General features: G+C 45.0%; 1 protein-coding gene across 1 annotated transcript in view; it reads right to left on the bottom strand.

The window, feature by feature from the left end:
- Positions 1-15,422, bottom strand: part of LOC123243873 (intracisternal A particle-promoted polypeptide) — a 29,222-nt gene extending 13,800 nt beyond the window's left edge. The window contains exons 1-3 of the mRNA XM_044672008.1: positions 15,310-15,422; positions 12,387-12,704; positions 5,585-6,016 (exon numbers count right to left, since the gene is read on the bottom strand). Of these exons, the coding sequence (XP_044527943.1) occupies positions 5,585-6,016; positions 12,387-12,678 (724 nt within the window). The 5' untranslated portion in view covers positions 12,679-12,704; positions 15,310-15,422. The remainder of the gene's footprint in view (positions 1-5,584; positions 6,017-12,386; positions 12,705-15,309) is intronic.
- Between the last annotated feature and the right edge of the window lie 476 nt (positions 15,423-15,898).

Genomic DNA, 15,898 nt, shown 5'->3' with positions numbered 1-15,898 from the left:
CACTCTCTTCTTCCTCTTCCCTCTCTTTCTCCTTCTTTCCCTCTCTTCCCTCTCTTCTCTCCCCCTTCCTCCTTTTTCCTCTCTCATTCTTCTTTTCCACCTCCTTTCTCCCTCCTTTCTCCCTCTTCCCTCTCCATCCTACCCCTTCCTTTCCTTCTCCCTCTCCTCCACATAGTCCAATCTCATTCCTCAGGCTTTCAGCTTTGTATCCATTAGGCTCAGTTTTTGTATTGTCCCATCTTACAAACAGCCTTCAAGGCAGAGAGCAAGCCTGAAGGATCCCCAAGGCCTAAGGCACTAATTCTCCTATATTCTCAGGACTGCCTTCCCCTCACATATGACACACAATATAAACATCAAGAGTTGCTCCAAAGCAGCAGTTACAAGTGCTGAAAAGTTGCAGATCCAAAGAGAAAAAGAAACATTATTTTTAAAAATCAGAGGGAGTAGCAAAAGTATAGTGAGCTCCGTCCCTTCCTCCCTCCCTCCCCACAAGAATCTCTTCCAAACAAATCTAGAAAATGTACCAGACTGCATTCTAAAGGGGAAATTAAATGAAAAAAATCTCAGGGAGTCATTTATTCAACCTAGGTTAGCATTAGTTCATATGCAGAGAGGTCAATGGACACTGAGGGCAGTCTGGTCACACCAGTCCCAGGGAAAGGCCAAAGGCAGGACTTTACCATACCCATATGGGCACCAAGACCTCTCTTCTGAAAACTGTGAAAACAAGTACCACCTGACAGCTTTGTGGCCTGCTATCTGTTTCTGGGTCACAGATTGCAGGTAGAATGAGGTCGTATATGCCCAGCAGTGGTGTTCTAGGAAAGGGCAGCCACAAGCCCTACTTGGGCTGTATACTGAGCAGGGAGAATGTTTAGAACCAAGCCACAGCAATGTGCCTGGACCCCAGAATTGGATTAGGGTCTTAGTTCTGCTTCCAGACCAGTATAAAGCCTGTAAACAAATAACTAGAGAAGACTAAAGAGAAGCCTACAAGGGACTGAATCTAGAAGCACTCTACACTTGCTCAGACCAAACCAAGGTAAAGAATTCACAGAGATCAGACAAGAGGGGTAGGGAGGGGAGTTAGAAACCAGATGTTGCCCTGGATCAGATTGCTTCGAGAGCACTGAAAACTTGCAGGTTCCTAACATGAGAAACTAGAATAGCATAATACTTAATGTGCCAATAGGATTAGCCCAGACCTTACCTTCAAAGCATGGCAGGGCCTGCTCTAACCTCAAGTCCCAAGTCAGGAAGTCAGCAGAAAGAATGAGCAAACAAAAAAGACCCCCACAATAAGAAGCTATTATGGTGGCAGGAACCCTCAAAACTTTGTTTTATCTTTGTCTTGGGAGGAGAATGACTCCAAAACATCTATAAGCAACACCTCAGAGAACAATACAGCTTAGGCACAAACTCAGCTAGAATTTCTCAAATAGATAAAGTGAATGTTATAAAAAAGAGAGAGAAAAATATTTTTTGTCAACAAAATATGAGCATTAGAAGAAAAAATGGGAAAAGTAATGAGAGCTATGGAAGAAAGTATTAGAAAGGAAATTAACATCTTAGCACAAGAGTAACAAAACCTACTGTAAATACTTTTGCAAGAAGCCATTTTGGACCAGCAGAATTGCCAGTTACTGAGTTAGAACACAGAACGCAGAGGTGGCATTGAGTTGGCTTGAGCCCAAAAAGTTGGTTGAGATGTGCCTATAAAAGGAAAGAGACTTGGAACATCAAGGTCTCAATTTTGAGATACTGGTTGGAGGGTAGGCATCATCTCAGGATTGTCTCTTAGCTAGATTACTCATATCTTGTAGGATCTGATACCTAGGCTACTCATTGGTCATTCTGTGTTAACAGTGCTAACAGCATCCAGCTTTAGTCATTCAACATCCATATACAAATATAACAACTATCAACAAGAAGATCAACTCTAAAATCAAAATCATCTTGAACTGAGATAAACCATCAAACAATCAGTCAGGCCTTTCGCCTGGCCAAGACAGTCTGCCAGGCAGGCTTCAGGATATCAGCTTCTTTAGGAATCTACTGAAGATTTAGCATAAGTTCATTATCTAGATAAGGTTTAGGATTCATCCTTAATCCCTCTTTCCTCAATATTTACCCCAACCTTTCCTTTACCTTATTTATCATCATTAAACTAGTTATTATAAAGAAGCTGATACTGACCTGCTTTGTTCTCAACATTCCAAGGGAAGTTGCCAGTTAACACTTCTCCTTTACACTACTGAAGACATCTAAATGCTTAATGATCTTCTGTGTTTAGGATTAAAAATCGCAGTCAGAAATAATGTTCATGATATTAGAGTTTATTACTCTTGAATTAATTTTATAAACTAGTTACTAGTTGAGGGAAATCATTTACTCCCTCATTAGTCAATTGTAGTAAGTGGAGTCAAGTGAATAAAGTGTCCTATCAGCTGATTCATCACAAACCACATCCAGCTGCAGGGTCACTGAAGCCAATTCAAAGTAAACTCAATTTACCATCTATATTTCACTATACCCTCCTATTACTCTACTAACTCAAAGGACCTAGGTTTATTTTTACACTACCAAAACAACAAATTAGCAAAAAATTCAAATGGATCAAAGAGAAGACAATGACTAGTGAAACAAGAAGAAATACTAAAACAAAATCAAAAGAGTAAAAAAAACCAACAGAAAAAAAAGTGAGGTATCTCATAACAGAAACAACTGAGAGAGAGAGAGAGAGAGAGAGAGAGAGAGAGAGAGAGAGAGAGAGACTGAGACTAAATACTATATTTCAAGAAATCTTAAAGGAAAACTGCCCAGATCTACGAGAACCAAAGAACAAAGTAGAAACAGAAGAAACTTGCCAGTCACCTCCTGAAAAAGAAAAAAAAAGGAAAAAAGAAAAAACTTCCAACTACAATATAGCCAAAGCCCAAAGCTTCTAGGTCAAAGAAAAAATACTACAAGTATTAGAAAGAAAGTCACTGAGGAGTCACAGTCAGGATCACACAGCCACCACTATGAAGGAAGAGAGATCTTATATACAAATCTGATACTTCAGAAGACAAAGTTTATAGACTTATTCTTAGAAAAATTTATCCAGAAAAACTGAGTATAACGGAACAGAGGATAAAAGTTGGACCTTTAATGGATTACAGAACTTCCAAATATACCTGATGAAAAACACAGGAATGAAGAGAAACATAGAAAGATAAACCCAAAAGAACCACAGCAGAGGACTAAATGAGATTAAACTGCTTACATTCAAATATGGGGAGATATTTATGCCACCTCTGATTCTTATCACCATTGAGAGTCACAAAGGGAGTCTAATTTTAAAAACCTGGAGAAGTGTTCTGTTATGTCTTGATGATTCTAAGAGAAGAGTGGGAGAAAAAAAAGAATATATTGAGGATAAGAGAGGAAAGAAGGGAAAGGAAGGTTAAGGGGAAATTATCTCACATAATCTGAGTTCTTAAGTAGACATTTATAAAAAGAAGGAGGAGGGACTGGGGGAAGGGTTGACACAAGAACCATCAAAACCCATCAAAGGAGAAAATACCACACATGCGTATGTACACGCAGAATTGGGTAGAGAGATATATTTCTGTCAACAGCATTAATGCATTGCTGGTGGAATTGTGAATTGATCCAACCATTCTGGATGGCAATTTGGAACTATGCTCAAAGGGCTTTAAAAGACTGTCTGAGGAGGCAGCTGGGTAGCTCAGTCAGGCCTAGAGATGGGAGGTCCTGGGTTCAAATCTGGCCTCAGACACTTACTTCCCAGCTGTGTGACCCTGGGAAGTCACTTGACCCCATTGCCTAGTCCTTACCACTCTTCTGCCTTGGAACCAATACATAGTATTGATTCCAAGACGGAAGGTAAGGGTTTAAAAAAAAAAAGACTGATTTTGATCCAGCCATACCACTGCTGGGTTTATACCCCAAAGCGATCATAGGGAAAAAGACTTGTACAAAAATATTTATAGCCATGCTCTGTGGTGGCAAAAAATTGGAAAATGAGATGTCCTTCAATTGGGGAATGGCTAAACAAACTGTGGTTATCTGTTGGTGATGGAATACTATTGTGCTCAAAGGAATAAGGAACTGGAGGAATTTCCATGTGAACTGGACCGACCTCCAGGAATTGATACAGAGTGAAAGGAGCAGAACCAGGAGAACATTGTATACAGAGACTGTGTACATTGTATACAGAGAACACTGTGGTACAATCAAATGTAATGGACTTCTCTACTAGTAGCAATGCAACGATCCAGGACAATTCTGAGGGACTTATGAGAAAGGAGGAATTAGAGAGGGTAGATTTAGGAAGGAATTAGTCCTAAACAAAAGGAAGTCTAATTAAGGATGTATGCAAATATTTATAGCATCTCATTTTGTGCTGACAAAGGATGAGTATCTGTAGGACTGCCCATTACCTGGGGAATGGTTGAACAAGTGGTAGAATATGAATGTTACTGTGCTTTAAGAAATGAAGAATGAGATGGTTTCAGAAAAACCTGGGAAAACTTGTATGAACTGATGCAGACTGATGTGAGCAGAACCAGGAAAACAATGGATACAATGATAACAGTATGGTAAAGATAAACTATTCTGAAAGAATTAGGAACTCTGATCAGTGTAATGAACAACCATAATTCCAGGGGTCTCATAATGAAATAGGTCACTTTCCTCCTGATAGAGATAAAGGGCTCAGTATGCAAAAAAGGTGTGTGTGTGTGTGTGTGTGTGTGTGTGTGTGTGTGTGTCTGTCTGTGTGTGTGTGTGTGTGTCTATGAAGTGTTTTGGTGTTTTTTTTTCAATTCTCGACTGGAAGCGGGGTAAAGTGGGAGAAAAAAGGGTTTTGCTGATTGAAATTATATTTATATGTAAAGTCAAACCCAACCAAACAACAATAATCACACCAACACCGGCTGTTTTGGGCTGGATACATTTTGTAATAATAGGTATAATGAAATGTAAGGGCAAAGAGAAGGGAATAGGACCAGGATGAGGACCGGGAGTGTAGACCCAGGATTTCACTAGTAAAGGGAACTCTCAGAAGGGCAAACTCTCTCCCCCAACACAAGCAGGCTTCTTTTCTACAACTGGGTCTTGGAGAAGTGAAGGACTTTCCCCAGGGTCCCATGCTGGAGGAATCAGAGGCAGAACTTGACCTTGGACTTCCTGGACCTGAGGCCAGCTCTGTATCACCTACAACAGGTTGTTCCTAACAAGAGCACTGCTGGCAGTCTTCTCCCCAGACATCAATCAAAAAGCACCACCCAGGAGGGGCAGGATGGACCACAAGCCCACCCTACACACTGCTCTATTTGCACACCACAAGACCCTGTTATTGTTGCATGGAAGCAAAGAGCAGGCCTTATTAAGACTTCCTATCTCCCAGGACATAGCACTGGGCTCTGCAAGAAGCAGGTTCTTTATCAGTTTGATGCCATTGACTGGTATAAAGAAGTCCAAACTGAGAAAGCCAAGGGCCTCCTCCCTCATGGGCTCACCTGGCCACAAACCTCAGCAATGAACTTGAAATTAAGGCCCAGCCTCCCTCTCTTACCTTCGATGTACTTGACCAGCCTCTGAGGAGGCAGCAGGGGGAATCTGACAGGCTCTAGGACCTCAACCACATGCTTCTTCCTCCTGCTCAGGTCCTTCAGAACCCATTGCATGGCGGCCAAGAACACCTGGTACTCATCTTCAATGCTCAGCTCTTCACTTCGCAGAATCTTAATCAGCTGATCTTTTGTCAGTGCCAAAAATTCTTCCCCACCACTCACTTCCAGGAAATGCACGTGGATGTAGTTCTCTGTGAACTCCAAGAGGTCATGGCAAGCGATCTGTTCTGAGAACTGGAAGATACCAATGCAGTTGGACGGCTCTACCTGGCCTTTCAGAAACTCGCAGCATAGGTCCACCACCTCAGTCAGCTGGAGCATGTCGGCGGCCACTATCAGCTCCTGGACATTGTTCACACCTATGTTCACCACACCTGGAGGACAGGGAGAAAGATGAAAGGAGCATCAGGGAAAAGAGAGATGCCATGTGTAGTGCTGTGAAGGTCTTGGAATGAGGCCTTCAAAATCAGAAAATGGCCCAGACACTTGTATCTCTCCCTTTTTTGAAGAGTTCATCTAGTTCCATGCATAATGTTAGAATGGGAGCTTCTGAAGGCAGAGATCTCATTTTTGCCTTTCTCTGTATTCCTGGTGCGTGGCACAGTCCTGACTCATACAGTAAGTGCTTAATGCTTGTAGATCAGGAGACAGAGGTGTAATTTATGCACTTTGGGCCAGGGGGGCAGCTGGAGAAAGCCAAAATATGGCATTCTTTATTCCAGCTTTGGTGAAGATTTTCCTGTTTGAGTGCCCAAAGGGCAAATTCAATCTGTCTGTGAGTTCCCCAAATTACCAGAGAGAGCTGGGGGAGGAAGTGCTTGCTTTGGGCAGCTGGACAAAGCACCCAAATGGCTAGTTTAGAATAGCCTCTATCTGTCTGACTTCTCTTATTCAAGTAAATGTTAATAAACTCTATGGAAATTAAAGACCAGAGTTTAATTTAATTCTAACACTCCTAATGCTTAAAACAGGGCTTGGTACACAGAAAGCTTTTAGTAAATGCTTATCAATTGACTAATTGATTGGAGAGCATGGCTACTACAAGTGCAAAGTAGAGAATGTACAGAGGTAGCAATGGGTACAAAATTTAGAAGACTGGGGCACAGCAAGGAGTAAAATGAGCGAGGCACATTTGCAGGAGGAGAGAAAGGTCCTACAACTACCAGATCAGATCAATGCCAGAGAAAGAAACAATGGCTAGAGAAGTTAAGAAGCAGGGCTTGGAAAATGGAAGAGGGGAACACCGTTTGGACCACAAGGCTCTGGCCCACAGCCGGCTGGCTAGAAGGGGGTTATGTTTAGCCTTGGTTAACTCCAAGTCCACACCCTGTGGTCTCTGATCCCCCTCAAAGGAGAGAGGACACATGACGGGAGTCACTAAGCCTTACAGTGCTCTAAGTAGCTGTCTGAGGATCTGTAATCAAGACCAGCCAGAGGAAGGTCACCTATGAAGACAGGGCTTCCCACTGACATGGCTGCCCCCATCTCCAGACAGATTGATAGATGGACAGGTGAATGGGTACTCCTTACAGCTTGTCCACGGAATGGAAGAGCTGGAGGAAATTAAGAAACTGAGGACTATGGAGAAAAGACTGTTTCATGCTTGCATCTTACTGGCTAGGTGTAGAAGCAAAAGGCTGATGGAGATGATAGGAGCCCCCCAGCACCTGGGGGGAAAAGAGTAGGAAGAGAGAGCCTCCCACTTTCACTTGGGACTGGCTCCAGGGCTCCTGAACAACAGATGAGCCAAAAGACCAGTAGGAAAACCTTGAGAAGAGAAAGAGGAAAAAGAGAAGAAAAGCCCTAAGGTTGAATCCTGGAGAATTCCCCAGTTCCTAGTTAGCTAAATTAGCAGGGGAGCATTTTTCCCTGGGTGTAACATCTTTACACAGGTTTGAGAGAGCACCAAAGAGCTGGTAACAATCCCAGGAGCATCTGGGGCTGGTAACAATCCCAGGAGCATCTGGGGCTGAGGGCCATGGTAGGGCAATCCACCATCCTGATCTTGTGTGTAGCTGGTTCCCTCCATGTTGTTTGCCTCCTATATAACGTACTCTTGGAGGGCAGGGATCATGTTTTTCCCTTTTTTGGTGCCCTAAGGTTTGGTGAGGGGCCTGTACATAGTGCAAATACTTGTTGAATATTTGTGGACTGAGTATCCCCACCTCCCAAAGTGAGAACGAGATAGATTTAATAGACCTGGGCCCATTCAGTACTATTTGGCCCTTTTAGGAGGAAGAGGGAGCATGCTCAAGGCAGGCAGTGATGCAGTAAGGGAACTCTGGAAGAGTACCCTTATGGTGGGAAACAGGAAGAGGGCACATTAACGTCACTCTCCACTTAATAATGTCTAAGGCAAGAATTTAACCGGGAAACCACCCACACACATCTGCTATCCAACTACTTTCCAGACCCCCTAAAAAAGATCAAGAAATACCAGGAAATCATATAAAATACCAAAATCAGAAGGGAAACAACAAACTGGGAAAAAAATCTTTATAACAAAAAATTCTGACAGAGGTCTAACTACTCAAATATACAAGGAACTAAATCAATTGTATGAAAAAAATCAAGCCATTCCCCAATTGATAAATGGGCAAGGGACAAGAATAGGCAATTTTCAGATAAAGAAATCAAAACTATCAATAAGCACATGAGAAAGTATTCTGAATCTCTGATAATTAGAGAAATGCAAATCAAAATAACTCTGAGGTATCACCTCACACCTAGCAGATTGGCTTAAATGACAAAAGGGGAGAGTAATGAATGTTGGAGTGGATGTGGCAAAATTGGGATATTAATGCATTTGCTGGTGGAGTTGTGAATTGATCCAACCATTCTGGATGGCAATTTGGAACTATGCTTAAAGGGCTATAAAAGATTGCCTGAATGCCTACCCTTTGATCCAGCCATACCATTGTTGGGTTTATACCCCAAAGAAATCATAGATAAACAGACTTGTATGAAAATATTTATAGCTGCGCTTTTTGTGGTGGCAAAAAACTGGAAAATAAGGGTATGTCCTTCAATTGGGGAATGGCTGAACAAATTGTGGTATATGCTGGTGATGGAATACTACTGTGCTCAAAGGAATAATAAACTGGAGGAATTCCATGTGAACTGGAAAGACCTCCAGGAATTGATGCAGAGTGAAAGGAACAGAGCCAGAAGAACATTGTACACAGAGACCAATACACTGTGGTAAAATAGAATGTAATGGACTTCTGTACTAGCAGCAATACAATGACCCAGGACAATTCTGAGGGATTTATGGAAAAAACGCTACCCACATTCAGAGGAAGAACTGCAGGATTGGAAACACAGAAGAAAAGCAACTGCTTGAACACATGGGTTGAGACGGACATGATTGGGGATGTAGACTCAAAACTATCACATCAATGCAACTATCAATAATATGGAAATAGGTCTTGATAGATGAAACATGTTAAAACCAGTGGAAATATGCGTCGGCTATGGGGAAAGGGGTTTTTTTTTGGGGGAGGGGTGAAGGGGAAAGTAAGAACAGGAATCATGGAACCATGGAAAATTTTTCTAAAAAATAAAAAGAATTTAATAAAAAAAATAATAAAATAAAGGATCAAAGAATCATAAAAAATATACCAGGAAAAAAGGGGGAAGCCAATATTGGAGTTCCCTGCCAGCCAATGGCCTCCACACTAGATATGCACCAGAAGGCAATGACATGGCCCAGAACCAAGGCCTGGCAGAAGGTGGCACTGCCCCCCCAGACCCTGAGGAATCTTGCCACCTTTTGCTAGGCTCCAGTCTCTCTTGAGGTTCATCTGAACACTCCCTGCTCCCTCTGTACCTCTCTCCTGCTCTTATGTTCTGCCCTCTCCCTGAGGGGAGAGACCATCCTAACCCCCAGTAGATTACTTTGTCCTTAGTATGCAAATCACAAACATTACAGAGGCTAGCTTCCATATCAAACAAACTGGCATAAAGGATAGGCCCACCGGGACCCTAAGGAAGCCTTAGCTACATGGGTAAAGGTAATATGTTTTCCCTAAAGAAGGCTTTTTATCCATTCTGTGTGGTGTTCCAGACTCTTTAGGCAGGTGGGCAATTAATTTGGTGAGGCCTGGGGACCCCTTCTTAGAATCAAGTTTTTAAATTCATAAAAGAAAATGCAAAGGACTTAAAAGGAAATTAATTATTCAGAAACACAGTTATCAAAGTATTTTTTTTTAAGTCACAGAACACTTGTTAAAAGCTTCTGCCATAAAGGGTCTGTCCCAATGCCTACTACTGTAATACCTCATACTCCCAAATCATACCAGAATCTGTGACTGCATCAAGACAGGCTTTCACTGTCTTATACTAAAGCTTAAGTTGCCGGGACCAAGATAGGCCTGAACCTCTCTGCCCAGGCCTGGGCCTGCACACAATGCCCACCTCTTAGGGTGAGGTCTCCTAGGGTTTGCACTTGCCCGTGGGCCCTTTGCCAGCCCTGATTTTCTCTCAGCACAATGGAGCATCAGAAGATGGCTTCACAGATCCCAGCACCACTGAGCAGGAAGGGCCCTCAGTGGTCTGACCACTTGGCTCCTGAACAAAGAGGCTCTCTAAACCCTTCCCCAAAGCAGTCAGCCAACTGGCATGCAGCCCTTAGTAAGGATGAGCTCCCCAGCTCCCAAGTGATCCCATTTCCAGGGGCCTCTCCTTACTGACCTCTCTGCCCCTTCCCCACACTGCTCCTGGTTCTCCATGGACTATCCTTCCCCATATGTGAAGGAGGTTATCATGTCCTGAGCTTTCTTTTCTCCAAAAAAGACATGCTCGGCTCCCTCAGCCAATCCCCATATGACATGAACTCATGATCCTTCTTCATCCTGGCTGCTCTCTCCTGAATACTCTTCTGAATCCTTGATGTCCAGAGCTAAGCCCAGGCTCACGATGTGGTCTGACCAGGGCAGAGGCCAATAGCCCTGAGACATCCTTATTCCTGGACATGATATCTCTCTGAATGTAGCTTCAGATTACAGTTACCTTCTTGGCTGCCACCGGCTGCTGCTCAAGGAGCTCACAGTCTAATGAGGGAGACAAGCAGCTACATACTGGATAGAGATGAAAAAAACTCAACAGAGGGACGCACTAGGATTCAGAGGGGCTAGGCTGAGATTTTAGCTGGTATCTGAAGGGGGCTAGGGAAGCTAGGAGAAAAGATGAGGAGGCAGCATGTTCCTGGCATGGAAGGCAGCTAGGGCAAATGCTCAAAGCTGAGAAACAGAGGGTCTTATTTGGAGAATAGCCCATGTCATTGGAGCCAAGAGTATGTAGGTAGGGGTGTGGGAAGTAAAGGGGTATGGGACATCTGGAGACTGAGGACTGCAGAGACCCCATGAAGACTGGGGAAAAAAACATCAATTTATAATGTTGCTGAGGAAAGAACACAGTCTTACTGGTCAAATCTCAAATTCCAAGGACAAGTGGCACCTTCATATAACCCGCCATGTCAGAAGGATACATAAACCAAAACAAACAGATTCAAGAATGGCTCAGATTGGAAGTTCTACATTTTTAAGTTCCTGTGCTATCTGGTAAAGCCTTCTCAAAATTATGTTTTTAAATAATTGAAAGAAATACTAAATTTCTGGTAGAGATTAGTGAAAGTAATGTCTTTTCCCCCACCCCAACCAAGTTCATGGGTTCTTTGAAATCTATATTAGAAAAACTTCTGATGGAAATGTTTTGCATGACTGCTCATGTCTATTCTATAGCAAATTGCCTTCTCAAGGAGTGGGAAAGGAGGAAGGAAGGGAGGGAGAGAATTTGGAACTCAGAATTTTTTTTAAATCAATGTTAAAAATTGTTTTTACATGTAATTGGGAAAAAATGAAATATAAAATTAAAAAAAAATAAAAAAAAATCCCAGAGTCTATAATAGTTGAAGAGAGAAATTGAGGAATGTTTGAGACAAAGCAAGATATGGTGACTGATGAGAGATCACCTCTCTTGAGGACCTGATCAGAGACCAAAAGCCTAAAGGCTCTTTGGATCCTACACTCTAGATGCAATCAGCCCCAGCATTTCTGATACTCTCACATCTAAAGGCCAGCTTTCAAAGGTCCCTAGACAGAAGTGAGAAAGCTGTAAGACAAGCCAGAGGCATCTTTGCCTGGAGCTCCCACCCCCAAAGAACTGGATGACCTCAGGAACATAGCTCTTCCTGCTTCATCCATGGCTCCAAGGGTGTAAGAAGATTCCTTAGAGGGGACAGGACAATTCTAGCTAAGCTCAGGCCTTCGATGAGGCCCTCCCTTCAGGACAGCAGAGCAGTCAAAACAAGCCACCAAGACACTACAACCCCTGTCCTCAGAAACCTAATGGGGCGGGGGGGGGGCAGCTAGGTAGCTCAGTAGATTGAGAGTCAGGCCTAGAGACAGGAGGTCCTAGGTTCAAATCTGGCCTCAGCCCTTCCCAGCCATGTGACCCTGGGCAAGTCACTTGACCCCCATTGCCTAGTCCTTACCACTCTTCTGCCTTGTAGCCAATACACAGTATTGACTCCAAGACGGAAGGGTTTAAAAAAAAAAAAAAAAAAAAAAAAAGAATTGACTCCAAAACAGAAGGTAAGGGTTTAAAAAAAAAAAAAAAAAAAGAAACCTATTGAGGGTCAAGAGAGAAGGCAGAAGAAACACCTGGGGCCAACCTTAGAATACCAGGCAGTGCCCTCCCCACCCACCACCCACCGTGCAGGGCAGCCCATTCCTTAGATGCTACCTGTGTAGATGAAATCCAGAAGAGTCTGGAAAATCCCCGCTTCAATGCCCAAGATCTGCACCTCATCTTTGCAGGATTCCTTCATCCCCCCGGTGAAGAGGGCTGCAAAGTAGGGGCTGCTGGCAGCCAGTACCAGCCGGTGCACACGGAACTCAGCGTCCCCCACCTGCAGCTGCACATCACAGAAATCCTGCCCACTCCGCATCTCGTTAATCTGGGCCAGGATGATCTGGGCATGTCTGTCAGACGAGAAGGTGCTATCGGCTGCCTTTGGCCCAACCTCACAAGCCATGGCTGGAGGTGATGGCGTGGTCCCTCCTGGAAGAAAAAGAACACTCAGTCAGTGGTCAATGATCAGTGAGCCCCCATAAACATGGCCAACCCATAAATAGCTGAGGAACCTGCGGAGATACGGCCCAGGCTACTTGGGGACTGCTGCATGATGGGGGTGGGAGGATAAATATGTATATAGCACCTACTATGTACCAAGCAATGTACAAATATTATCTCCTGTGATCCTCACAACAACCCTAGGAGATAGATGCTATCATTACCCCCATTTTATAGATGAGGAAACTGGGGTAAGAGCAATCAAGTGATTTGTCTAAGGTCACAGAGCTCTAAATGTCTGGGGCTGGTGCTCTGTACAATGAAACTTAGCTGCTTCTAACATGAGAGGAGGGGGAGGCCTTCAGGACTGCAAAGGATCTGAAGAAGAGAGGAATCACCAGCAAGTGGGCATTCAACCTTTACTTGAAGAGCTCCAAAGATGTGCTTACCACCTTTCAAAGATAGCCAGCTCTAATTGCTGGGAGGTTCAAGGCACTTAACCTGTTTCCTTCAGTTTCCTTCATCTGTAAAATGGGAATAGGAACTGTACCCATGACCCAGAATTGCTGTGAGGATGAAATGAGATATTTTTAAAGTGCTTTAGAAACCTTAAAGTGTTATATAAATGTGAGCTATTATTATTATTACTATACAATATTACCTCAAAACATACATATGAAAATGTACTGAAGGAGCAGAGGGTGCTGAGCCTAGAGAAGGAAAGACTGAGGGAGGCTGCATTTAAGTCTTTCAAAGAATATAATTTGTCAAACACTTCCTAGCTATGTGACACTGAGCAAGTCATTTAACCCCAACTGCCTAGCCTTTGCCTCTTTTCTGTCTTATAATTGATATTAAAACAAAAAGGTTCTTTAAAAGAAAGAAAAAAAGAAAAGAAAAAGTTATTGTTTATAGTAGAGATTAACCTTCATCTTCTTTGGGGGAGTTGGGGGAAGGTCTACAGAGAAGGAGAGTTTGGTCTAATGTCAGGGAAAACTTCCTAACAGTTAGGGCAGTCCCAAATCAAAATGGACTGCTCTATAAGGTAGTGAGATGCTCATTCTGCAAGCAGAAGCCCAACAAGCACCAGTTGGAGTTGATGAATACAGATTGGCCTGATGATGCACCCCCCAACCCGGGGCACTTTAGGGGTCACAAAGTGCTTTCCTCACTCTGTGAAGGATCTTCAAGGATTATGATCCCCACTTGATAGAAGGACATCTGGAGAAAAAGAGTGGTCTGGTGATGGATAGAATAATGCCTATGGACTGACTGCCCAAGGGAAGGGTCAGAGACAAGACTGCAACCCAACCTTTCTCACTCTGCTCCTTCTTACTGAGGGCAGCATAGGAGACGTGTCTTGGCCACTGGCTCAGATGTCCATTGAGGAAGGGCACCTCTACTCTCCCTCATTAGCCCTCACTGTCATCCTTTCTTCCCTGCTCAGATACCATTTCTTCCATGAAGCCTTCGGGCTTCTAATTGTCCTGAAGCACTCCGTCTGACAACATGTCTTTGCCATTTTGCTGACCTTAATGGCCTATGTCCATGCTGTAAACTGTACCCTGGTCCTTCATCCCAATAACTTAGATCCTGAAAGTAGAGCTGGAGGCCTAGCTAGGTTTCCCCAGAGGAAAGTCCAGGGCCTTGACCAGCAGCAGATACTGAGGTCTGGAAAGTATCGGCTCTTGAACCTTGTATTTAAAGTCCTCTACAAGCTGCCCCTATATTGGCCCCAGTGAGGTTCTGGGGATATGGAGCATGGAGCCAGGCTCTGCTCCTCGCTCCCTGTGACCTTGAGCCTCACCTGCTCTCCTGGAGGCCTGTCTTCTTCACCAGGGGATGGAGAGCCAAGGTATCCCTTATCAGTCCTGATTTGGGCAAGTTAGGGTCATGGGGTCAGGAGAGAGTTGTTGGGCTCTCTGGCTATTGAGGGGCTTGACCTTGAAGGTTCAGGTTCCTGCCTGTAAGATGGAGAGGATGCTAAGGGAGGATGCGGATAATGAAGCCCTAGGGTGGGGTGCAAGCACGGAGTAGCCTCCAGCGATCTTCCCCTCCCCCAGCTGTCAGACAGGAGCCAGGGGTGCCTCCCCACGGCTGTCAGGCAGGGGCTTTGGCCAGGGGTAACCTCCCCCCCCCCCCACCGCCCAGCTGTCGGAGAGGGACTGAGGAGCCCCGCTCTCCTCCAGCTCAGAAGCTCGAATCCAGCCCCATCCTAGGGCCCCGGACCATCCCCCCACCACCACAAGCCAGGCCCCCAGGAAAAGGTAAGGGTCCCAGGTCCTCTCTTCACACAGAGGCGGTCCCGGGCCCTGCCCTCAGGGAGCTGACGGTCGCAGTCGGGGTTCAGAGAAGCCGGGCAGGACCAGCCCCGCCTTTTGCAGAGGAGGAGGCAGAGATCAAGAAGACTTAGCAGCTGACCCCAGGGCATGCAGGCACCGGGGAGGGGGAAAGAGATTCTCCGGGGGGGAGAGGGACTGCAAGGAGTGGGGAAGGGCCTTGGGGCTCGGGCAGCGGGGAGATGGCGTACCTGGAGAGCCCAAGTCCAGAGGGGTCTCTCTCTATTCCCACCCCTCGCTCTGACCCAACCTACCTGGATTTTGGAGGCTGCGGGCCGGAGCAGCGGAGGGGGGCGGTGTCAGGGTCGGGCCTAGTCCCCCCTCTCCCGGCGGTCACAGACACCTACCAGGGCCCGGCCCGGGCCTGGCTCTGGCTGCGCGCGCAGCTCAGGGCGGGGTAGCAAGGAGGGACATGAGAGTAGAGGAGGCGTGTTACATGTATGCACCGTGTGGGCGGGGCTACATGTTGCGCGCGCATTGCAAGACACTCGGGGCGGGGCCAGGGCGTGTCTAGGTTTCTCCCTTAGGGCTCAGTGCTTGGCCCTATCTACAGTTTCTCTCTTCTTTAATCTAGGAAGAGGGATTCTCCATCCTGGCTGATGTCCTTCCAGGATCCAGACCATCCAGCACTCTTCTTACCCCACGCAGTCTCTGATCTCCCCTCCTCCGGCCTCACCCCTTCTTCCAGCCCCGGTTCGCACCAAGCTGAAATCAGCAACCTGAGCTCAGTCTGTAAACGTGCATTGATTATATGCTGACTGTATGCAAAGTTCTGGGCTTACAAATAGAAGAGTCCGGCCATGGTCCCAGGAGCTCACATTCTTTTCTTTTTCTTTTTTTTTT

This window comes from Gracilinanus agilis, chromosome 4 (genome assembly GCF_016433145.1).
Source record: "Gracilinanus agilis isolate LMUSP501 chromosome 4, AgileGrace, whole genome shotgun sequence".
NCBI classification, from domain to species: domain Eukaryota; kingdom Metazoa; phylum Chordata; class Mammalia; order Didelphimorphia; family Didelphidae; genus Gracilinanus; species Gracilinanus agilis.
Note: the sequence above shows the minus strand (reverse complement) of the source record. Positions and strands in the feature narration are given on the sequence as shown.